Below are 25,256 nucleotides of genomic sequence, written 5' to 3' on the forward strand. Positions count from 1 at the left end.
TTTACTCTTAACATGTTCCACCTCCGTCTTGGCACTCCCCCACCATTGTAAAACCTTGGGCTCCCGAGTGGTGCAGCGGTCTAAGGCAGTACTAGAGGTGTCACTACAGACCCTGGTTCAATTCCAGGCTGTATCACAACCGGCTGTGGGAGTGCCATAGGGCGGTGCACAATTGTCCCAATGTTGTTAGGATCTGGCCAGGGTAGGTTGTCATTGTAAATAAGAATTTGTTCTTAACTGACTTGCCTAGTTAAATAAAACATTTGGAAGCTATAGAAATTAATTTACTAATGTCTACATTTGTTTTTGCCATGTTTATTATATTACAGACACCTTAATGCATACTTATAAATTATATTAAGTGAGCTAAACATTAAACAAATATGAAACATTTTCCTTCAAGTATAATTTTACTGTCTCCACTACAACAACAAAAATACTTGCATACATGTAATTTTATCCTTGAAACATTCAAATGAAATACTGTAGAATTCCATTCATTTCTATGGAAGACTGCTTTTCCGAAGAGTGACAATACAGCCGACCATTGGTTTCATAGCCTCAATGTCCTAAACATGCCGTGGGGAATAGCAATCCAAGGTTTATGTACGTCATTGGGAGGCAACCCAGAGAAGAAAAAAAACATTCCGCTCACATTACAGTTAGTCCTCCGCCCACAACCTGGGCGTCAATTCATTCTGTCGCGATCCCTTCATCCGCACAAAACAAAACATTACTCGTTGACGACAGTACTCATGTCATCTAGTTCTAATAAAAGGATGTATATTTTTTGTGTATCGTAGGTTACTATAAAAATGCATTCCCGGACTTTGGAAAGAATCGGGTCGCCGATAAAAAGGACGCTTTCTCGGGGAGTGAGTGAGGACGAGTCACTTCGCAACATTATCAAAGAGGTGAGCGTCGAGCAATCACGTCGTTATTGTATATTGCGACATTTACAAGAGTCATGCAGTCTATTATCTGCAGGCTATTATCTACTTTTATAGAGTCTAATTTGACATTACTAGGCTACAGTCGAGAAGATTCATCCTCGAGCGTTACAGTAAGCCACTACATATGTTTTATATTTTTAAGATGTTTACTTTGTTTTTACTGTTGTGTAGCCTACTAATTTTCATTTAGACCTCACCCCAATGTTACTGTAGCATGCGGTTTTACATTGTTTCAAGTTCACTGACGGAAAACCTTAACATTGTTACAATGACTTCCTTTCGAGCAGTGTTACATTGTAGCCAGCCTACCCACAACTGAATTGTCTTCAAATGACTTTACGTTTAGCTAATTACTTAAAAACACCAGAGAAAAAATGGCTTCTAATCTCTGACTAACCTTAGTGTCTCCCGTTAGGGCACAAGTAAAACAGAATGGCTACTTCGTTACAGTGTGCATAGAATATGGATGACACATTGACATTGCATGACTAATGTAGTTAGAATTCAGTCATCAGTGGTTCATCAAGTTAATTTAAAAAAAACATTGGTAGAGTACAGTAAACTTACAGTCCATGAGAACTGGACCTAGAGGTTTGCCCAATTGTGTTTATATGTAGCCTAAGGGTAGGCCTAAATCCATTTTTAATTCAATTTAAACAACTTTCCATACATGTCTGTCCATGGAAGTGGTTAGAAAGTCCCTTTTTGGACCTGAATGTCAAAACTTTCACGAAATAAATGTGCTCAAAGTTGACCCATTTTGCATACCCCTCCATACCATAGTCATCCATGTCTTCATCACTGGAAAAGATCAATGGTTGAGTTTGATATGTTTTCAAACTGTTTTATTTGTTTAAAAAAATTTTTCAATCTTTAATGTCAATTAACTAAACTGATTTCTGATTGTTTTCATTCACCTATGTTGTAGCTTAGACCCTATTTCACATCATTTGAGTTTGTTGTGCCGTCCATTGGTTGAGACACATGCTCTTGAATACAGGGTTGGTGACATTTCAATCATAGAAATATAATTTATAGAATGGGCCTATCCCTTCAGACCACTGCAATTTAGCTAGTACACAATTGAAATTCAATTAAGATTAACTTTTTTATTTATTACCACAAAGATGACCCCCAGTCCAGCTTCTGTTGAATGTTAACTTAAATGGTAATGTCTATTCTATTATTTATATTTCTATGATTGCATTAGGTTTCCTATGGAGGATTGCCAGTATGATTTAAAACAAATATTCCCATTAAAGTCAACATTCTCATCTTTGCGGTACCATTTGAAAGTTTACATTTAAATTGTATTTATGAATCCCCATTAGCTGCTGCCAAAGCTGCAGCTGCTCTTCCTGGGGTCCAGCAAAATTAAGGCAGTTTATACTATTTTAAAAACATTACAATACATTCACAGATTTCACAACACACTGTGTGCCCTCAGGCCCCTACTCCACCACTACCACATATCTACAGTACTAAATCCATGTCTCTGTATGTTATCGTGTCTGTGCCTATGTTTGTGTTGCTTCACAGTCCCTGCTGTTCCATAAGGTGTTTCTTGTATCTGTTTTTTAAAACTAATTTTACTGCTTGCATCAGTTACATGATGTGGAATAGAGTTCCGTGTAGTCATGGTTCTGACCACACGACTGAACAGTCGTCAAGGTGCGATCAGCCTGACTAACCTGTGTCGGTATGTAAGCCTCGCTACTTTTATATCCTCGTTACTGTATATAGCCTGTCTTTTTACTGTTTTATAACTTTACCTATTGCTCACCTAATATCTTTTTATGCGGTATTGTATTCAGCACACGTGGCAACTTGGATTTGAATTATATGAAAAAAATAAGACTTTACACGTTTTTTGATAATTGAGTTTAAGGTAAGACGACAATTTTCAGCCGTTTATCTTTTCCAGTGATGAAGACATGGATGTCTTATAGTATGCAAAATGGGTTAACTTTAAGCATCTTTATCTCTTGAATGTTTGGCATTCAGGTCCAAAAAGTCATTTTCTGAGCACTTCTACAATGGGCAAATATGTATGGAACTCTTCGTTCAACTCAAAAGGGGTGCTGTCAACCTGATTTTTAATTCAAATGGATTACCCATAGGCTATTATGCAATAACCCACTCATTTGATTGCGCTTCATTCATGAACCCATCTGTAAAACAATCCTCCGGCATCATTATCAAGCCTTTCTCCCCGAAATGCTAATTTTCAGTAACAGTGGGTAGGTCACTCATTAGATTGACCATCACGGAAGACTTCATACCTTAGCAAGTGATAATTCCACATCAATCAGTGTAGATGAAGGGGAGGAGATAGGTTAAAGGATTTTTAAGCCTTGAGACAGATTGTGTACAGTATGTGTGCCATTGAGATTGAATGGATAAGACAAAATATTTAAGTGCCTTTGAACGGGGTATGGCAGTAGGTGCCAGGAGCACCGGTTTGTGTCAATCACTGCAACGCTGCTGGGTTTTTCTTGCTCAAGTTTTCCATGTTATTCAATAAGGGTCCACCAACCAAAGGACATCCGGCCAACTTGTCACAACTGTGGGAAGCATTAGAGTCCACATGGGCTAGCATCAAGGTTTCCGTTAGGAAAATACAGCACCGGGCAATGTGACTGGACAGATTTGAATTTGCCAGACATTTGAGAAATTTGCCAGATACCCATATGCATAACGCATTAGGGCGTCCACCCACTGTGCTTAAAATCTCATTTAGATTATTGTAATTCATTTTAACAGAATATAATTTAGTCTGTAAAGTTGACCGTTCTTGTACCAAAATTAAAAGTCTTCTTGAAAACGTTACCCGTTGCGTCGTCATCCCTGCTATAAATGATATATTTGTATAATATAATTGACCGGGCTGGCCAGTCCCACTCCCCCTTCCCCCTGCGATTCAGCACCAAATCAGTGGAAAAGGACACTCTTTGATGGCTACAAAATGAAGAAATTATAGAACTGATGTTGGACAATCAAATTCTATATGTAAATTAACTAAATTCAGCTGGTTCATTGAGAGAGCTTATTTTACAATGCTCCTGTGAAACGAGGCCCGCGCAGTGCATTTATGAAAGCACGTGCCTCGTGTGATGTACATAACTTATTGATAACAACTCTGTCCTACTATAGGCAGTTGGCTGCCTAGTGATTGGTAACTGTCCGATGTAAATAGTTGGCAATGCAGTTTAATTTCCAAGTGCTACTGAAGAAGCTCAACTGAAATACACATCATTACTCTACTCTAGTCTATCAATCCATTCCATATCTAGATACTATACATGACACATGGGCGGCATTTTGGTGAGCTTGCCTAGGGCTGTAGCATAGCTGCTTGGACCATGCGAGATGAACACAATTTGCCTCTAATACTTGCGTCTGCAGCGGACCTTGGTCTGCTCAAAGTGAGCTGTCAGGAATTCAAAACTGTCCAACTCCTTGGAGCAGCTTGTTATGCGCATCAGCCTTGTCACTTTGTCCTCGAGGCCGTCTTTACTCTGTTTTGGAGAAAGAATCCCCTCTTGGCAGGCACACTGGAAACTGGGATAATCAACACAATCTTTGCCAATTTTCCCCACTTAGCTGTAGTCCCTTACATGCTAACCAGACCGGACACGTCGCAAAATAAATTTTGAAATCCACCCACACTGCTTGCGTGCGCCAACGACCGTTTGCGTTGCCAAGGGCTAAAATAGAAGTCATTCCTATTTCTGACGCAGATTGCGCTGCAAGTCCTGCCTCTCCCATCTCCTCATTGGTTTATAGAAGCAGGTACCCACGTGCCATCTCCTCATTGGTTATACCCACGTGGGTGAATGAAAGATGAAATGTTGTCGTGGTAAAAGTGTAGATGCCAATCACCATATAAGTTCAAAGATGAAAAAGCCTGGAAGGAGAGATGACTAGAAATGATTTGGTTGGCCGTTTTATGTGTGGATTAATTGTCAGAGTAGAAGACCTTGTGCATTCCATGTAAAAGAACAACTCAATGTTTGTCCCAGGACAAATTAGCTAGCAACAGCAAGCTAGTTAAATAGGACAAATTAGCTAGCAAGTGCAAGCTAACTAGCTAAATTGCCATATATGTTTAATGCTTTTCGACCTGTCCCCAAATTGTCATGGGTTCAGAGTTTGTTTTGATATTTTAACCTGCGTATCGTGTTTGGTGTAGGGGGACAAAATAAATGTATGCACAATGGTGCACGCGCGCAGCCGGTTTGGGTTCCGTGTTATGAGGACCTCGTGTCTTTTGCGTGAGTAAAAATAAACACACACCCGACACTAATTTTCAAGCAGCTTGATCATTTATTAGCCTATGAGGTATATTTGCCTTTGAAGTTGGAGCACATTGACTTGTATTTCCAGCAATGAATAAAAACATGATTTTGCCAATTGGCCGGAAATAGTTTTATTTATTGGCTTTTCATTTTTTATCGGCCAAAAGCCATCGTTTTTCGACACCTTGTAGAGTCAATGCCCTGATGAATTGAGGCTGTTCTGAGGGCAAAAGGGGGTGCAACTCAATATTAGAAGACCTTTCCTAATGTTTGGTACACTGTGTGTACCAGCTGACTATGGGATGTGGGAACAATGTAAAAAGTATGCAAACAGTTATTCCCACATGCTTTGTAGACATTATTATGGCTCTGTCTGATGTCTTTTGTTATTTTGTTAGACGGAGAGTTCGGCCAGGCGTCTGACACGCAGTGAGAGCAGAGGGGGGACCCTCAAGAGGAGAAGTGGGAGTCAGGTATAATAAGAGCAATGGATGAAGCTACTGGTATATTTAGAATGTGTTCCAAATGGCACCATATTCCCCACAGGGCAGCCCTACACTACTGATCTGACATTTAAACATGATTACCTCTGATTCTATCTGTGCTATGAACCATACTAAGAGTATGCTAGAACTTATTATTATATTACTTGCTTGAGTGTTGTTGACCTTTCTCTTTGTCTTGTTCCCACCAGCAGTCTGAGGATCAGGAACTAATGATGGAACTCCCTGAGATGGTGATTATCTGCGCAAGCTTTTTTATTTTATTTTTCAGAATAGCTTTTCTCATATTTGAGCAGTATAACCAGTTGTTCTACTGGATGTCAACCTTCTCACTGCCTGTGCTGCATATTCAGAGGGTGCATAGTCTTTATGAAACTCACACAAAATAACCCAGGAAGAAAGAATTTAGCTCCAGTGCAATTATGGGTTGTCATGCCAGCAACTTGTTGCTTTATAAAGAGAACCTGGTATGACTCAAATGAGGACCATAGACAAGCAATAGCTATCAAAAAAATTACATCTCCATGAAGCAATATCCAACAGTTGAATATCAAATTACATGTTAATTAAACCAGTATTGTTGTTCGTGTGACTAGATGAAGCTGCCCACTGCCATGCCTGTGTTTGTTGGGAGCGTGATGACTAATTGGATCTTCCCACGGATATGCCTGTGTTTGTCAGCTTGATCTGCAGGCGAGCTACGACGATGTGTTGCGAGAGCTCCGTGGGCTGGAGCTGCAGCGGGAGACTGTGTTGTTCCAGGTGGACGTTCTGCACGACGCCCTGGAGGGGGCCGAGGAGATGCTGGCCGAGGCTCAGAGAGAGGCCAGCCATGCCACCATGGTACATCCAGTCATACACACTTGCAATGACTGAGATATGTGGTTGTATGACCTACCTTAGTGAAATGCACTGACTGTAAGTCACTCTGGATAAGAGTGTCTACTAAATAAACAAAATCTAATGAACATGTAAAAAGATCCTGGAGGATCAAAACAATGTTTATAGTAGGAATGTGTTATTTCCTGTCACCCAATTGTGGTTCTCCTACTGTTGAAGAATCACTGCTCTAAAACAATTCACAACCCTCAGCTGCATTGAGTCATAAATGGATGTGTCTTTCTGTATTTGTAGGAGTTGGAGCAAGAGAGAGAAGCCAAGAGGAAGTTGGAGGACATGGTCAGCTCTCTGATGCAGGAGGTGGAGAGGCTAAAAGAGGTAATGAAGTATGAGGAGGAGGGGCTTACATAATCATACAGCGAGAGGCACAAGTACAGCAGGATTCCTGGTTTTGGACATATCCACGGCAGGTAGCCTAGCAGTTAAGAGTGTTGGGTCAATAACCTAAATGTCGCTGGATCTAATCCCTGAGCTGACTCGGTGAAAAAAATATTATGTCCTCTTGCGCAACCCTAATTGCTCCTGTAAATTGCTCTGGATAAGAGTGTCTGATAAATTACTAAAATGTAAAAATAAAGAGTGACTAATAGCTTGTAGCTTCATGCCAGCTCTGGTTTATTACGTATCTCTTTCCTTTGTCAGGGGAGTTTTCTCTCGGCTTTGCTGAACTTAACAGAATGAAGTGTTTCCACTGCTGGGAAATTTCCGCCTGGGGGACAACCTCTCACCATACATGTTATTCTCAGTGTGTTTTGTGTACATTACCTTTCCTAAAATAGGGCATGTAAATGATTGATAGATATTTGTTCTGTCCCAAAGGATATGTTTGATAAAGGTGTTATGCTTGCTACATGTTGACTAATGTCATGTGGAGTACATTTTGTGTTCTAATGAGAACAGCATATTTCACTCGGTTACATTTACATTACATTTTAACATTTACATTTTAGTCATTTAGCAGACGCTCTTATCCAGAGCGACTTAGTTCGTGCATTCATCTTTAAACAGCTAAGTGGGACAACTACATCACAGGCATAGTAAATATACTTTTCCTCAGAAGCGCTGACTTTGCTGATAGCTATATCTGCTACTGAGGCTTGTGGCAGGTTAGAAGGGAGTCGTCTGTTTGCAATTAAATGGGATAATCCACCTCAAACCCACGAAAGTCCAGAGAGGGCATATGGAAGAAAAATGTATTCCCTTGTTATGTCGAGCACAATTTATTTATCTCATGGTCACTACATAACAAAAGTTGTTTTGTTGACCATGAGATGATTGTCTCATGACATTTAGGGCTCCCAAGTGGCACAGCGGTCTAAGGCACTGCATCGGTGTCACTGGTTCTATTCCAGGCTGTATCATAGGGTGGTGCACAATTGGCCCAGCATCGTTAGGGTTTGGCCGGGGTAGGCCTTCATTGTAAATAAGAATTTGTTCTTAACTGACTTGCCTAGGTAAATAAAGGTTAAAATAAAACAAAGTTGTTTTGTCTAGGTCAACTATATAAATAGGAATGTACTTACTAAAGAGATTGACAGTATGGTTGAGGCGGCAGAGCTCACGGTGGATCAGCTCATACGTTTTTATTGATTGCCACACTGATGAATACATGCTTTCATTTATGTTTGAAGCTCATTATCAGTTTATAAATTAGAATGTTAGCCAGCTAAATGTCCATTACCTAGCGCTAAGAGTTTGTGGGGCATTTAAGCCCTGAATGATGCCTGACAAGCAACTTGATCTCTCAGGCTATATGCCACCCCCAGGACGACAGCCAATCGCATGCAAGCAACAACGCAGCTAACTTGGCTGGCTAGGTAGGTAGTCTTGCTAGCTAGCTAGCTAGCTAGTTGTCTTTGCTGGTTGTTAGTTTGCATAACTGATATGTGTATAATTGCAAGGGACACTTCATGTTTTATGGATAATATAAAAATGTACAGAGTTCCTGACAGGCTGATCAGATTCAATAGCAGCCTCTGAGGTTGATATGTTAGGATTCTGCCTTGTAGGCTGTTTCATAAGTAAAGCTCCTTGCAGGCAGATTAGCAGTCAGTGCATCATGTAGATGATCATGAGTGGGTGCGCTCTATTCCTGACAGGCTGCTCAGATTCAATAGCAGCATCAGAGGCTGATGTCAGAATGCTCAATATATTGATAAACATCACATTGTATTTACCCCTCCCAAAAAGGAAATGCTAATTAGCGGCTTATGTGGCTATCATACAGAACTACAAATGCCCTTCTCAAGCTTCACGTCATTTACCATGGCCATGATGATCTGGACGAGACTGACGAATCGAGGCAAAAGTAAGTTTATCCTGAGATTCTATCCAATGTTAGCTAAATATGGTCATTTATAATTTGTTTAAACGAAGAAGTCTGAACTGCATTGGGCAAGTAAAAAATGAACACACACCTGATAAATGCATGAGAAGTTCATAACTAGTTAAGCTTTCATAAACCAACAGTTTAGCTTGCTACTGAACTAGCTAGCTAACTTAGTTTCACCATATAACATTCTAGATCATGTTTGTGTCTGTGGGTAATACTTGACTTGCAGCTATCCTAGGCTAGCAGTATTATTTTGGTCTGGCTTTTTAGAGGTTTCAGAGATGGACTGATTAGCATCCTAATCATTAGCAAGTGTATGTACTTTACTGTGAGGAAACATTGACCTGTTTGCTGTTTCCCCTCTAGACAGCATAACCTTCCCTACTAGCTATACTAATGATATGTAACTTTATTTAGCCCTACCAACTATGGTGGGTTTTAAATGAATTGTTTTTTTTCAAGTGTATATGTGTATATACTTTTTACCTCTTTTTCTCCCCAATTTCGTAATATCCAACTGGTAGTTAAAGTCTTGTCCCATCGCTGCAACTCCCGTACGGACTCGGGAGAGGCGAAGGTTGAGAGCCATGCATCCTCGAAAAAAGATCCCGCCAAACCGCACTACTTCTTGACACACTGCCCGCGTAACTTGGAAGCCAGCCGCACAAATGTGTCTGATGAAACACCGTACAGCTGGCAACCAAAGTCAGCGTGCACTGCTCCCGGCCGCCACAAGGAGTCGCTAGAGCACGATGGAACAAGGACATCCCAACCGGCCAAACCCTCTTCTAACCCGGACGATGCTGGGCCAATTGTGCGCTGCCTCATCGGTCTCCCTGTCACGGCCGGCTGCGACACAGCTCTGGATCGAACATGGATCTGTAGTGACGCCTCTAGCACTGTTAGACCGCTGCTCCACTCTGGAGGCCTCTAAGTATAATTATTAACCTTATTTGCACCTTCTGTATTCCAGAATCAATAGATCTTATCACCTCTCAACTAGGCAAGCTGTTTTGACCTGCTTTGGTCTGTTTCAGTCATTGCAGCAAGTTCTGAAGAGCAGGAGTGTGTGTGAAGGGTTTTGTTCCAGCCAGGCCCTAACACCTGACTTAAATGATCAACATGACAAATCACAGCGATAGGCTATGATTTGTAATCAGGCATGAGCTGGGCTGGAACAAAAACTTATACACCCTCTTAAGTCATTATTCAGTACGGGTACAATCGGGGAGGGGGGTTCAATTTCCCGTTATTGATATATAACGCATACTCCACTCTCAAATCAACTTGTTGACTAATGCCAACGCGGCGGCTGCTTAGAAGAAGGTAGCAGCTGCGGACCAGAAGACTACAGTCAAGGCAGCACTGGTCCACACCTGCCCTGTCTATTGGGAAAGTAGTATTGTTTGGTACTGTATGTGCCTTTACGTTCCTCTCCATGTGTAGGCTGTTGTACTGACCTGTGTGGTACAGTCTCATATTTGTGGCATCACATTGCTTAGTTTATCATTTGTGTCTACTTTGAATTCAATCTAAACCACAGATTAACTTCCTCCATTTTGTCTTTCACCTTTTTATAGATGCAGACCTGAAGACATTCAAGCAGCACTTTGAGAACAAGCATCCCAAGTCTCCAAAGGTCCCAGTACTGGTTGATGTGCAGGCCTAAGTGACCACACCCTCAAATGGACCTACAGCTGGGATAAGATTCTTCCATCATTCACACACAGTAGACATGTTGTCAACAGTGTTGTCCTCAATGCTTAAATTGTACTGTGTATGGCTCAATTGGTGGAAATGCTGTGATCACTCATTGTCTTTAATTGTGATTCACAGACACAAATTGACCACGATTTGAAATCTGCAACTGAGACAGAATGATGTCGAGGGACCCACTGAGACCCCATGTGTAACTGGACCTGGGCCGGATATTTGTGGCGACAACCTATAAGGGATGCAGAAGCACACCAGCACCCAATTTTATGTTTATTCCATGGCCAACCATCCCTCTAGCAACCCCTTATTCCACACTGCCTTTTATGCCCCATGGTCCCTCAACTTTGGACACTTTGGAACTCTCCATCTCATCTACCTTCATCCATTTTCCCTATGCTGCTTCCTTCACTCCTCCTGATTTGATAACCTCTAGACTCAGTGACACGTTTAAAAGTGTTGTTGTGTACTGTTTTTGCCAGCTTTTTTTTACTCTGTTGATGCTGTCTTCCTGCTTATTCCGAGGTTCAGATTGAATGCAGTGGTAAATGTGCTGCTCACAATTGATAGCAGCAACATTGACTTGTTAAATTGACAAGAAAGCTGTTGATATAGTTGCGTTTCAGCATGTCTTCCTTGTTTTTGAGTGTGTTTCTCATTCTGCTGGAGTTGACCTAGTATTTATATTAAACCTGCCGTATGCATTCAGTTGGTTCTCCGTTTGTAACTCACCCACCAAAAATCACTATGCTGTTTATTTTTGCTGATCTAATTTCTAAAATAGAAAAGCAGAAGAATCTGTGTGCTCTCTGGTAGAAGAGCACCATAGTAATAATAGTTCATATGTCCCAGGTTTGTGGCATTGATTAATGTAAACATAAACATCTGACTTGATGTAATTATAAGGTATTGTTTGCTATTTTGATTTCTTTAAAACATGTGATTGCTGGAGTTCGGGTGATTGGAGGACTATGTGCGTTCTTGTCAAATAAATATGCTCTTTCATTCACGATTGTGGATATATTCTGCAATTAGTTAATCCGGCTTTGAATCTGTAGTTGGCAGAAATTATAAGGAATTAAATATATCCCTTCACTGTCTGTAGGAGAACAGCATCTAGTAAGGGTATGTTGCTAATATCAACTAGCCTGGTATTCATGGCACATCGTAAATATCTGACTGCTACTAGGATAGTATTTTGTACAAGACACCACCAGATGCATAAATAAGCCACAAATATTAGTTAAAATATGGAAATGAAATGTTAAATATATCTTGTTTTGGATCAAGGTAGCTATAGCTAGCTAGCTGACAGCAAAGGTGTCAGCTAGAGATGAAATTAGGAGCTTTAAAAAAAATGTATTTCACCTTTATTTAACCAGGTAAGCTAGTTGAGAACAAGTTCTCATTTACAACTGCGACCTGGCCAAGATAAAGCAAAGCAGTGTTACACATGGAATAAACAAGCGTACAGTCAATAACACACCTGAAAAAGTCTATATACAGTGTGTGCAAATGGCGTGAAGAGGTAAGGCAATAAATAAGCCAATAGTGGTGAAGTAATTACAATTTAGCAATTTACACTGGAGTGCTATATGTGCAGATGAGGATGTGCAAGTAGAAATAATGGTGTGCAAAAGAGCAGAAAAGTAAAAAAACAATATGGGGATGAGGTAGGTAGTTGGGTGGGCTATTTACAGCTGCAGCGATCGTTTAGCTGCTCAGATAGCTGATGTTTAAAGTTAGTGAGGGAAATATAAGTCACCAGCTTCAGCAATTCGTTTCCGGTCATTGGCAGCAGAGAACTGGAAGGAAAGGCGGCCAAAGCAGGTGTTGACTTTGGGGACGACCAGTGAGATATATCTGCTGGAGCTCGTGCTACGGGTGGGTGTTGTTATCGTGACCGGTGAGCTGAGATAAGGCGGAGCTTTACCTAGCATAGACTTATAGATGCCCTGGAGCCAGTGGGTCTGGCGACTGGAGCATACAGGTAGCAGTGGTGGGTGGTATAAGGGGCTTTGGTGACAAAACGGATGGCACTGTGATAGACTGCATTCAGTTTGCTGAGTAGAGTATTGGAAGCTATTTTGTAAATGGCATCGTCAAGGATCGGTAGGATAGTCAGTTTTACGAGGGTATGTTTGGCGGCGTGAGTGAAGGAGGCTTTGTTGGGAAATAGGAAGCCGGTTCTAGATTTAATTTTGGATTAGAGATATTTAAAATGAGTATGGAAGGAGAGTTTACAGTCTAGCCAGACACCTAGATATTTGTAGTTGTCCACATATTCTAAGTCAGAACCGTCCAGAGTAGTGACACTAGTCGGGCGGGCAGGTGCGGGCAGCGAAAGGTTGAAAAGCATGCATTTGGTTTTACTAGCATTAAAGATCAGTTGGAGGCCACGGAAGGAGAGTTGTATGGCTTTGAAGCTCGTTTGGAGGTTAGTTAACACAGTGTCCAAAGAAGGGCCAGATGTATACAGAATGGTGTTGTCTGCGTAGCAAGAGCAACATCGTTGATATATAAAGAGAAAAGAGTCGGCCCTAGAATTGAACCCTGTGTTACCCCCATAGAGACTGCCAGAGGTCCGGACAACAGGCCCTCCGATTTGACACACTGAACTCTGAGAAGTAGTTGGTGAACCAGGCGAGGCAGTCATTTGAGAAACCAAGGCTGTTGAGTCTGCCGATAAGGATATGGTGATTGACAGAGTCGAAAGCCTTGGAAAGGTCGATGGCGGTTATGATATCGTTTAGTACCTTGAGCATGGCTGAGGTGCACCCGTGATCAGCTCGGAAACCGGATTGTACAGCGGAGAAGGTATGGAGGGATTCGAAATGGTCAGTGATCTGTTTATTGACTTGGCTTTCAAAGACTTTAAAAAGACAGGGCAAAGGGGCTGCACTGCAGCGCTAGCTGTGCCACCAGAGACTCTGGGTTTGCGCCCAGGCTCTGTCGCAACTGGACGTGACCGGGAGGTTGGGTTGTGTTTTGGAGGACGCATGACTTTCGACCTTCGTCTCTCCCAAGCCCGTACGGGAGTTGTAGCGATGAGACAAGATAGTAGCTACTAACAATTAGATACCATGAAAAAGGGGGTAAAAAAGAAAGGCAGGATGGATATAGGTCTCTAACAGTTTGGGTCTAGAGTGTCTGACCACGGCAGCTTTCCAATCTTTAGGGATCTCAGACGATACGAGAGGTTGAACAGACTGGTAATAGGGGTTGCAACAATGGCAGCGGATAATTTTAGAAAGAGAGGGCCCAGATTGTCTAGCCCAGCTGATTTGTACTGGTCCAGGTTTTGCAGCTCTTTCAGAACATCAGCTGTCTGGATTTGGGTGAAGGAGAAGCGAGGAGGCTTGGGCAAGTAGCTGCGGGGGGTGTGGGGCTGTTGGTTGGGGTAGCCAGGAGGGAAGCATGGCCAGCTGTAGAGAGATGCTTATTGAAATTCTCGATTATCGTGGATTTATCAGTGGTGACAGTGTTACCTAGCCTCAGTGCATTGGGCAGCTGGGAGGAGGTGTTCTTATTCTCTATGGACTTTACAGTGTCCCAAATCTTTTTGGAGTTAGAGCTACAGGATGCACATTTCTGTTTGAAAAAGCTAGCCTTTGCTTTCCTGACTGACTGTGTGTATTGGTTCTTGATTTCCCTGAAAAGTTGCATTTCGCGGGGACTATTCGATGCTAGTGCAGTCTGCCACAGGATGTTTTTTGTGCTGGTCGAGGTCAGTCAGGTCTGGAGTGAACCCAAGGGCTATATCTGTTCTTTGTTCTACATTTTTTGAAAGGGGCTTGCTTATTTAAGATGGTGAGGAAATTCCTTTTAAAGAACGTGCCAACAACACATTTTTTCAGATACCTCCAAATCAGGAATTTCGTAAGGACACACATCCCACAGTATGGAATGAAGCCAAATAGTCCTACATTAGCTTGATCCTTGTCAAACCCCATTCAAAAGGGTTGGTCTCTAGACTGTATGATGTGCTACAGGCCCACATAGAGGTATCCACAGACACCGTTAAAAGGGCTTGGGAACAAGAACTTGGGTCAGAAATCTCAGATGAGGACTGGGTAGAAGCTCTCAGGAATATAAACCACAGTTCAGTGAATGCCAGACACTACCTTGTACAGTTTAAGGTGATACACAGGTTACATTACTCAAAAGTGAAACTGCATAAAATATTCCCGGACACCTCACCACTGTGTGAGAGGTGCAAGCAGGATGAGGGGACGTTGACCCACATATTCTGGACATGTCCTAAGTTACATGCTTACTGGGTTCTCATTTTTGATTACTTATCTAGAGCCTTTGATAGAGTTCTAGCCCCAGACTTATTGACCGCTCTGTTTGGTACAGTTGATGGGAATAACCACGAAGGGAAAGCTGTCTCTCTTTGTACTCTATTAGCCAAAAGGCTCATATTGCAATTTTGGAAACTGGAGACTATACCTACCTTTGAAATGTGGTTACGGGATTTAGGGAATCTAATACATATGGAAAAGATTCGATACAATACCTCCAATAGAAGTTCAATGTTTTACAAAATATGGCAGCCGATACTGGATAAATGGTCTAGTCCCGCTTCATAACTGGGTTGTTGATCTGCTGCTCCTCTGTGCTGCACTCCACTCCACTCCACTCAATATTTATTTTTGGCTTAACTACACTGCTTGTAATGACTATATGCTGTCTTCTTATACATGTACCACCTAATAGGATTTAGTTTTATTTTGTGTATGTGTGAGTTAAGTTTTGTCCTCTAAATTGGCCATCCCATTCAACAGTACAATGAATGTCATTGTTAGTATTGCTGTCTTTTTTATTTGTTTTTTTTTATTGTAAAATAATAAACATATTACTATATTTTTTTTTTAAAGAACGACCAGGCATCCTCGACTGACAAGATGAGGTCAATATCCTTCCAGGATTCCCGGGCCAGATCGATTAGAAAGGCCTGTTTTAGGGAGCGTTTGACAGTGATGAGGGGTGGTCGTTTGACCACAGACCGATAGTAGATGCAGGCAATGAGGCAGTGATCGCTGAGATCCTGATTGAAAACAGCAGAGGGCAAGTTGGTCAGGATAATATCTATGAGGGTGCCCATGTTTACAGATTTAGGGTTGTACCAGGTGGGTTCCTTGATGATTTGTGTGAGATTGAGGGCATATAGCTTAGATTGTAGGGCTTCCGGGGTGTTAAGCATATCCCAGTTTAGGTCACCTAGCAGAACGAACTCTGAAGATAGATGGGGTGCTTGCAAGGATTTGTCGTCTTGCATGATGTCTACTTTGATAATTACCATTTTCTAATCTGCGTTAATAGAGATGAATATATTTATAAAAGTTACGTTGTTCGATAAGTGTAAATCTCTATGAAAACATCATGGCAGGGAAAGCCTACATGAAACACAGACCTTGTTTGAAGTGGTTCTGAAATCCCTTATAGAAAAAATGATTGGAACCATTCCTGTGTTTCACCGCTATGTTTTATGGGTATTATGACACATCCACTGTGGAGCTCCATAGAGCTAACCCCCTGGATCAGGTATGCATCTGCCTATAAAGCACTTTGACAGCTAATCTGCCGGCAAGGAGTCTTGCCTATAAAATGGCCTGCAAGGCAGCATCCTGATTTATCAGAAATTGAATCTGATAAGCCTGTCAGGAATGGAGGTCACTCACTTCAAATTGTTATATCCACAAAACATGAAGTGTCCCTTAATTATACACATATCAGTTATGCAACGCAGCTAACAACCAGCATTGATAACGAGATCGCTTGCTTGCCAGCTAGCTAACAAGACTACCTAGCTCACGAGACTAGCCCAGTTAGCTGCATTGATTCTTGCGTGAGATTGGCAGTAGTCTTGCGGGAGGCACACAGCCTGGGAGACCGCACTGCCTGTCAGGCATTGTTTAGGGATTAAATGCCCCACAAGCGCATTTGTGATCAACGCAGCCACAGGGTCTCTTAACAAATTAATGGATGATCCGTGGTGCTTAGATTTTCTTGAAATCTTGACAAAACTTTTATGTAGTGATCATGAGATAAATAAATTGTAATCTCGACATAACAGATTTCCATATAAACCACATTGTTATGATTAATAATGTTAAACAGTGTTAAATAACCATAAGAAACTGTCAACTGCGTATATTTTCAGCAAACTTAACATGTGTAAATGTTTGTATGAACATAGGATTCAACAACTGAGACATAAACTGAACAAGTTCCACAGACATGTGACTAACAGAAATGGAATAATGTGTCCCTGAACAAAGGGGGGGGGTCAAAATCAAAAGTAACAGTCGGTATCTGGTGTGGCCACCAGCTGCATTAAGTCCTGCAGTGCATTTCCTCCTCATGGACTGCACCAGATTTGCCAGTTCTTGCTGTGAGATGTTACCCCACTCTTCCACCAAGGCACCTGCAAGTTCTGACATTTCTAGGGGGAATGGCCCTAGCTCTCACCCCCCGATCCAACAGGTCCCAGACGTGCTCAATGGGATTGAGATCCGGGCTCTTCGCTGGCCAATGCAGAACTCTGACATTCCTGTCCTGCAGGAAATCACGCCCAGAACAAGCAGTATGGCTGGTGGCATTGTCAGGATGAGCCTGCAGGAAGGATACCACATGAGGGAGGAGGATGTCTTCCCTGTAACACACAGCGTTGAGATTGCCTGCAATGACAACAAGCTTAGTTCGATGATGCTGTGACACACTGCCCCAGACCATGACGGACCCTCCAACTCCAAATCGATCCTGCTCCAGAGTACAGGCCTCAGTGTAATGCTCATTCCTTCAACAATAAACGCGAATCCGAACATCACCTCTGGTGAGACAAAACCGCGACTCGTCAGCGAGAGCACTTTTTGCCAGTCCTGTCCTTTTTGCCAGTCCTGCCAGTCCTGTCCCATATTTGTGCCCATAGGCGACGTTGTTGCCGGTGATGTCTGGTGGGGACCTCCCTTACAACAGGCCTACAAGCACTCAGTCCAGCCTATTGCAGATAATCTGAGCACTGATGGAGGGATTGTGAGTTGCTGGTGTAACTCGGGCAGTTGTTGCCATCCTGTACCTGTCCCGCAGGTGTGATGTTTGGCTGTACCGATCCTGTGCAGGTGTTGTTACACATGGTCTGCCACTGCGAGGACGATCAGCTGTCCATCCTGTCTCCCTGTAGCGCTGTCTTAGGCGTCTCACAGTACGGACATTGCAATTTATTGCCCTGGCCACATCCGCAGTCCTCATGCCTCCTTGCAGCATGCCTAAGGCACGTTCACGCAGATGAGCAGGGATCCTGGGCATCTTTCTTTTTGTGTTTTTCCGAGTCAGTGGAAAGGCCTCTTTTAGTGTCCTAAGTTTTCATAACTGTGACCTTAATTGCCTACCATCTGTAAGCTCTTAGTGTCTTGTTTCAAGGACAAATGTACATGTATTTTTGTTGTTGTAGTGGTGACAGTAACATTAGAACTTTGGGCATTTTATTGTACTTTAAGGAATTTATACTTTAAGGAAAAAATATACTTTGTTTAGCTCACATAATACAATTTAAAAGTATGCATTAAGTTGTCTGTAATAGAAAAAATTTGGCAAAAACCAAATATTTCTTACTATGGTGGTGGGGGGGAGGTCAAAATGGAGGCACGCTGGCTTTAGAAAAGCGCCCCCTCTCTGTCATCTAGTTTATATATAAATCATTGGTAGCAACATGTGAAAATTATTGTGGAAATCTGTTGCAGCTCAAGTCAACTACAAAACCCACAATAATTAGGTAGTTAGCTAGCAAATGTATCTACACACAATAATACCAAAGTCAATATTAGCATGTGAATTAGCTGGCTAACTGCACTATCAATTTAGGAATCTTATCTCAGCGAGTCAAGCTTGCAGTTCCTCTCTGCCCAGAGCGAGTGCAGAGTATGTTGCTTTTCGGCTACTGTCCCAACGATCTTACCGCTAGGCTATCTGCCGCCCTTATAGAACTTTTCTACATGATTTCCTGATTTCATAGATGGAAGTAAAATTTTACCCACTGATAGAACATAGGTTTTCACCAAATTGGACTTTCATGATTTTTATTTCTGGGGGTGGATTATCCCTTTAAAGCCCTAAGAAGTGCTAAACAATGTATTCTAGCTGGCAGTCTATATCCTCCTCACTTTAAGAAATCTCAGTAGATTTTCAAACAAATAAATATTTGCAGTGACTCAGAGACTGTGGTCGTAATAATTTGGTCATCTGATCATCAGCATGGTCTTGTGGTTGGGCAAGTCCAATGTGACCCAAGGCTGTGTGTGTGTGTGTGTGTGTCTTGTCAAATGGCATTGGCCTTGTAGCCAGAACGCACTCTGCTCTGCAGTAGGATGGCTTGCCCACAGCCCACTTACTGACAGATATGCAGATGCTGTCTGTTTCCTTTTGTAATCGGGAAACGGTAATGTGACAATTGGCCTGGCTACTTTCCCAGCCCATGCCTCAAATCTACGTTGAAGAAATACAGGTGAAGACAACGGGATTCTAATATCCCATAACTTTGCAACAATGGGACTAACTATGCTAGTTAACAACAGCGCTAGTAGTTAGCAACTGCACTGGTCCAAGATTAATGACGACGTTGTCTTAACCTGTATATTTTCGACTTAGCCTCAAGCCATGCAAATAGAGCTATGAATATATTGATAGTATAGCACAAAATGTAATACAGGCTATAAAATGTATTTGACAGAGATTTGGACTCATTCGTAATAGTAACAGCCCAGACTGTGTAAGTCTATAATATGACTGTTCTTGTTGAATTTGGTTTTCATATCACCCACTTCTAGCCTGGAGTGTCCTGTTGACATTTGCCTCTAGTTTTACAGTATGAAAATCTTAGGTCTGTGAGCTTCAAGATGTAACACCTGCCTGTTTCCCTGCTGTAATGAGGTCTGTTCAGGGTTTGCGTCCCTAATGGCGACCTATATAGTGCACTATGTGAAAATGGTTAATATAGATGTTGTATCATCCTGTTCCACAGGAGAGGAAGACCATTCCAGCAGTACCAGTGTACACACTCGTCAAGGAGCAGGAGATGGAGGAGGAGATGGCTAGACAACAAGCACAAGAGATGAAAATAAAAAAAGAAGCACAGGAACAAGTCAGTGATACACCAGGGGACGAGGACAATTCTACCAAAGATGCGCCTCTCTCTATTATCCGATTGGACAGTGAGAGCCCCGGGCCCAACAACGTACTAACATTGGAGACCAGCGCTGGAGGGCTGCTCGGCGCCTCCTTCAAAAAGGAGAGGGAGGAGCCGCCCTCTGACAGTCCAAACCGGCCCCTTCCTCTCCACGTCGCCCGGCTGTGGTCCTCTGTGGACTCTGAGGACATAGAAGAAGGGGCAGAGGACAGCTTCACCAAGTTCACTAAGATGGTCAACAAGACCTTGGGACCGTTGATGCTGGTTAGCCAGACCCCAGGGTACAGTCAGGAGGAGAACAGGCGTGACATCTTTCCAGATAGGAACGACACCGACAGCATCAGCGCCTACGAGGATGCCTGCGCTGACACGCCCGAGCTGGATGAGGGAGACGGGCCAAGGCTGCCCCATGATGAAGGATCCCCGGTGGATGATGATGAGGGAGAGCCGTCGAATGGCAACGATTCCAAGAACCCCAAAAACACCAATGATTCTTGCATTCTGTCGTAAGAGCTGCAGAACTGTTGTGGTACGAAAGGTCAAATGTACTCTCACTCTGTCTGCCCTCTTGATAATATAATATATGCAATTTAGCTTTTATTCAAAGCAACTTAGTCATGCGTGCATACCTTTTTTTTACATCTTGAAAAAGTTTTTTTTTTAAATCTGTTCTTGGATCAGTGCGCTCATTGACACCTATTTTTTTAAAATATATATATATATATTTTTTAAATGTACATTTATTTATACAGGTTTTTCTCATTGAGATAACATCCCTTTTCCAAGAGAGACCTGGTCCAATAGCAGCAAGGGGGAACAACGTTTCAGACAAAACAACTTACATACACAACATTAAACAAAACTGTAAACACACATACAGTACAACAAAAACATTTTACATTAAAAACACGAAGGTCTTGACTAAAAACAGCTGGCCTAAAGACAGTTACACTCTTCTATGATATATGCACTATGAAGTGTTTATAAAAGGGTAATGTCAACATTGGGAGTTGTTTTAGCGCAATCCGGCACGGTGAATTCCAGTAATGTCTACAGACGTCTCTTTAGTCAATGTTTCTCCCTCGGCATGACTTGCAATGTTGCACTTAAGTGTTTAGTTTTCCTGACGTTTGGCACAAAAGGTCATTTACCTCCCTCTGTTTATTAGTGACTGATGATCACTTAAGACTGTTTGCGTACACTGAACTATCAGATATGTTTCAGGACACACCACAGACCTCTAGCATTCTAAACAGTCAAATTATGTGATTTATAGATCACATACTGATAGTGCTGAGCGATTAACAAAAATGTTTAAGGTTCAATTATTTGAATTCCATTTAATTCTGTTTTTTTTCTATGAGCTCAATGCGCAGTTTCTCTAGAGATAAATCCGATCAAGCTGAACTGTGCGATGTAGTAGGGAGTTGTAGTTTCCAACAGGCCAATATACTACTTAGTTTTGTGCAGAACGTGTGATTGAGAGTGATAGAGCAGTTGTTTCGTGAGGTATCCCTATCTGAAAATACATGATCTAAGCGATTGATAGTTTGTATTCAGCAGTCATAAAAATATGCCTTATTTACTTTGAAGAACTACTAAAATAGTGATTTTGTCACACGGCATATACAGCAGCTCTATAGAGATGAGATGATGACATGGAATTAAATAATAATAATCTTGTAAAATACACAAATGAAATATTTTATGAAAGTCATGTGAATAAATGATGGTTAATAAGTGATAAGCAGTAATGGGCAGTCACTACCATCATGGGACTTTATTCATAGTTTTTTTTCTGTGTTGCAGAATTCAACACACACAGTGCATTTAATGTCTAAAGAAATTATCTAAACCAAAATTGAAAACCGTGATTATTTTTTAAATAATTAAACCAAAACCAAACCGACCTCAAAAAGCACTAATTGCTCAGCTCTACATACTTTAGAGTTGTAAGACGATTATAGCTGTTTTTGTGCTCTTATAAGATCAGATGCAGGCAAGATTGTAATCACAATAGCAGGCAGCCAAGGAGCTAGCTACTATACTACAGGGAATGTTTTTAGGGAATTTATGGGTGTTAAACCATCATTGTCTCACATCGACGACAGTTATTTTATCTAAGCAGTACTTGGTGCCTTTCCTGCCTCACCTTAAGGCATTTTATAAATATGAAAGCTGAACTTGAAAGATTGAATATGAATTTACTGAATCTAATCTAGCTTTAGTTATCAGACATCCATCATTTGTTAGTATGATACTAGCATGATTGACAAAGGGAACAATTTAATTGTAAAACTTTAATGATTCCTGATAATATTTTCTACTGACACATACAGTAACAGTACTGTATGCTACTCAGTGCTTTTAAGGTCATGCTTGCATGGTTGCAGTGAAACTACTGAATTAGGAGAAACTTGTTATCTTTTTGTATCTGACATTGCTAGACAATATATCCTTTGTTTTTATAATTTTTCTACCCCTAACCATTAACACAAGACCTGATGATAATCTTTTGACTTGGAGTTGCTACCTATACATTTTCGTGTGACCCAAAATGAATCCCAAATGGCACCCTGTTCTCTTTGTAGTGTCTTATAAAGGGAATATGGTGCCATTTGGGACGCATACTTTATCAACATTTCTGTCCATATTTGAAGCTAGCGAGGTCAAATGGAATTGATCTGTTTTCCAATCCTCACCTTTTGAAATTGGCTACGTTTCCATGGCTACCTAGAAGTCTTTTTTTACTGCGTGTGTAATATGAATGTGAACTTGGGTGCAAATCTTACACTGCTTTCAACACTAGGTTTTGTGTATTGTTGGGTCTTTGTGTGTATCTCAAGTCAGAATGTAGCTCTTAGTGGAAGGGATGTGAAGTTAGGAATAAGATTTAATTATGTTACTTTCTAACTTTGATACTTGTGATTTACATGTTTACTACTTCTATTCTGTTTCTGTTGCCTGAATTTCTGTTTCTGCTGGAGATATACTGAACAAAAATATAATTGCAACATGCAACAATTTCAAAGATTTTCCTGAGTTACAGTTCATATAAGGAAATCATTCAATTGAAATACATTCATTAAGCCCTAATTTATGGATTTGACATGACTGTGCAAGGGTGCAGCCATGGGTGGGCATAGGCCAACCTATTTGGCAGCCAGGCCCACCCACTGGGGAGCCAGGCCCAGCCAATCAGAATGAGTTTTTCCCCATAAAAGGGCTTTATTACAGACCGAAATACTCTGTAGCTGATGTGGAGGTCCTGGTCCTAGCGTGGTTACATGTGGTATGCGGTTGTGAGGCCTGTTGGATGTACTGCCAAATTCTCTAAAACAACATTAGAGGCAGTTTATGGTAGAGAAATGTAAATTATATTCTTTGGCAAAAGCTCTGGTGGACACTGATGCAGTCAGCATGCCAATTGCACTCTCCCTCAAAACGAGACATACAGTGCCTTGCGAAAGTATTCGGCCCCCTTGAACTTTGCGACCTTTTGCCACATTTCAGGCTTCAAACATAAAGATATATTGCTGTTTAATCAGCGTATTGATATGCCACACCTGTCAAGTGGATGGATTATCTTGACAAAGGAGAAATGCTCACTAACTGGGATATAAAGACATTTGTGAGAAATAAGCTTTTTGTCCGTATGGAATATTTCTGTGATTTTTTTAAACATTTAATCTCATGAAACATGGAACCAACACTGTGTTTATATTATTGTTCAATATTGTTCAATATGTACTTAAGGTTTCTAAACAACCAATACAGTACCTGTTATGTTGATGAACGGTTGTGTCTTATAACTCTATTGCAACTTGATGTCACAATTTATCTTGAGGAACATTTAAGTATTTTCTGAAAAACTACTGATGTACAGTTGAAGTCGGAAGTTTACATAGACCTTAGCCAAATACGTTTAAACTCAGTTTTTCACAATTCCTGAGATTTATTCCTCGTAAAAAATTCTGTGTCTTAGGTCAGTTAGGACCACCACTTTATTTTTAGAATGTGAAATGCCAGAATAATAGTAGAGAATGATTTATTTCAGCTTTTAATTCTTTCATCATATTCCCAGTGGGTCAAAAGTTTACATACACTCAATTAGTATTTGGTAGCATTGCCTATAAATTGTTTAACTTGGTTCAAACATTTCGGGTAGCCTTCCACAAACTTCCTACAATAAGTTGGGTGAATTTTGCCCCATTCCTCTTGACAGAGCTGGTGTAACTGAGTCAGGTTTCTAGGCCTCCTTGCTCCCACACACTTTTTCAGTTCTGCCCACAGAATTTCTATAGGACTGAGGTCAGGACTTTGTGATGGCCACTCCAATACCTTGACTTTGTTGTCTTTAAGCCATTTTGCCACAACTTTGGAAGTATGCTTGGGGTCACTGTCCATTTGGAAGACCCATTTGCGACCAAGATTTCACTTCCTGACTGTTGTCTCGAGATGTTGCTTCAATATATCCACATGATTTTCCTGTCTTCATGATGCCATCTATTTTGTGAAGTGCACCAGTCCCTCCTGCAGCAAAGCACCATCACAACATGATTCTGCCACCCCTGTGCTTCACGGTTGGAATGGTGTTCTGCAAGCCTCCGCCTTTTTCCTCCAAACATAACGATGGTCATTATGGCCAAACAGTTCTATTTTTGTTTCATCAGACCAGAGGGCATCTCTCCAAAAAGTGCGATCTTTGTCCCCATGTGCAGTTGCAAACCGTAGTCTGGCTTTTTTATGGCAGTTTTGGAGTAGTGGCTTCTTCCTTGCTGAGCGGCCTTTCAGGTTATGTCGATATAGGACTCGTTTTACTGTGGATATTTACCGTGCTTCTACACCTGCATTGCTTGCTGTTTGGGGTTTTAGGCTGGGTTTCTGTACAGCACTTTGAGATATCAGCTGATGTACGAAGGGCTATATAAATAAATTTGATTTGATTTGGATATAAATACTTTTGTACCGGTTTCCTCCAGCATATTCACAAGGTCCTTTCCTGTTGTTCTGGGATTGATTTGCACATTTCGCACCAAAGTACGTTCATCTCAAGGAGACAGAACGCGTCTCCTTCCTGAGCAGTGTGACGGCTGCGTGGTCCCATGGTGTTTATACTTGCGTACTATTGTTTGTACAGATGAATGTGGTACCTTCAGGCATTTGGAAATTGCTCCCAAGGATGAACCAGACTTGTGAAGGTCTATAATTTTTTTTCTGAGGTTTTGGCTGATTTATTTTGATTTTCCCATGATGTCAAGCAAAGAGGCACTGAGTTTGAAGGTAGGCCTTGAAATACATCCACAGGTACACCTCCAATTGACTCAAATGATGTCAATTAGCCAGAAGCTAATTATCAGAAGCTTCTAA

At 41.4% G+C, this 25,256-nt stretch overlaps 1 protein-coding gene across 4 annotated transcripts; it reads left to right on the forward strand.

The window, feature by feature from the left end:
* Positions 1-681: 681 nt before the first annotated feature.
* Positions 682-23,679, forward strand: LOC109891201 (unconventional myosin-XVIIIa-like). 4 transcript variants are annotated; one of them, XM_020483557.2, is made up of 6 exons: positions 682-914; positions 5,650-5,724; positions 5,946-5,987; positions 6,436-6,597; positions 6,889-6,972; positions 19,722-23,679. In XM_020483557.2, exons 1-6 carry the CDS (start codon positions 816-818, stop codon positions 20,394-20,396), a joined length of 1,137 nt encoding a protein of 378 aa, XP_020339146.1. In that variant the 5' UTR covers positions 682-815; the 3' UTR covers positions 20,397-23,679. The 4 variants fall into 4 exon arrangements, with proteins under 4 accessions (XP_020339146.1, XP_020339147.1, XP_020339148.1 ...); XM_020483558.2 differs by having other exon boundaries at positions 5,949-5,987; XM_020483559.2 differs by lacking the exon at positions 682-914 and adding an exon at positions 922-1,063.
* Positions 23,680-25,256: the final 1,577 nt, after the last annotated feature.

The sequence above is a fragment of the Oncorhynchus kisutch genome, linkage group LG5 (genome assembly GCF_002021735.2).
Source record: "Oncorhynchus kisutch isolate 150728-3 linkage group LG5, Okis_V2, whole genome shotgun sequence".
NCBI lineage: Eukaryota > Metazoa > Chordata > Actinopteri > Salmoniformes > Salmonidae > Oncorhynchus > Oncorhynchus kisutch.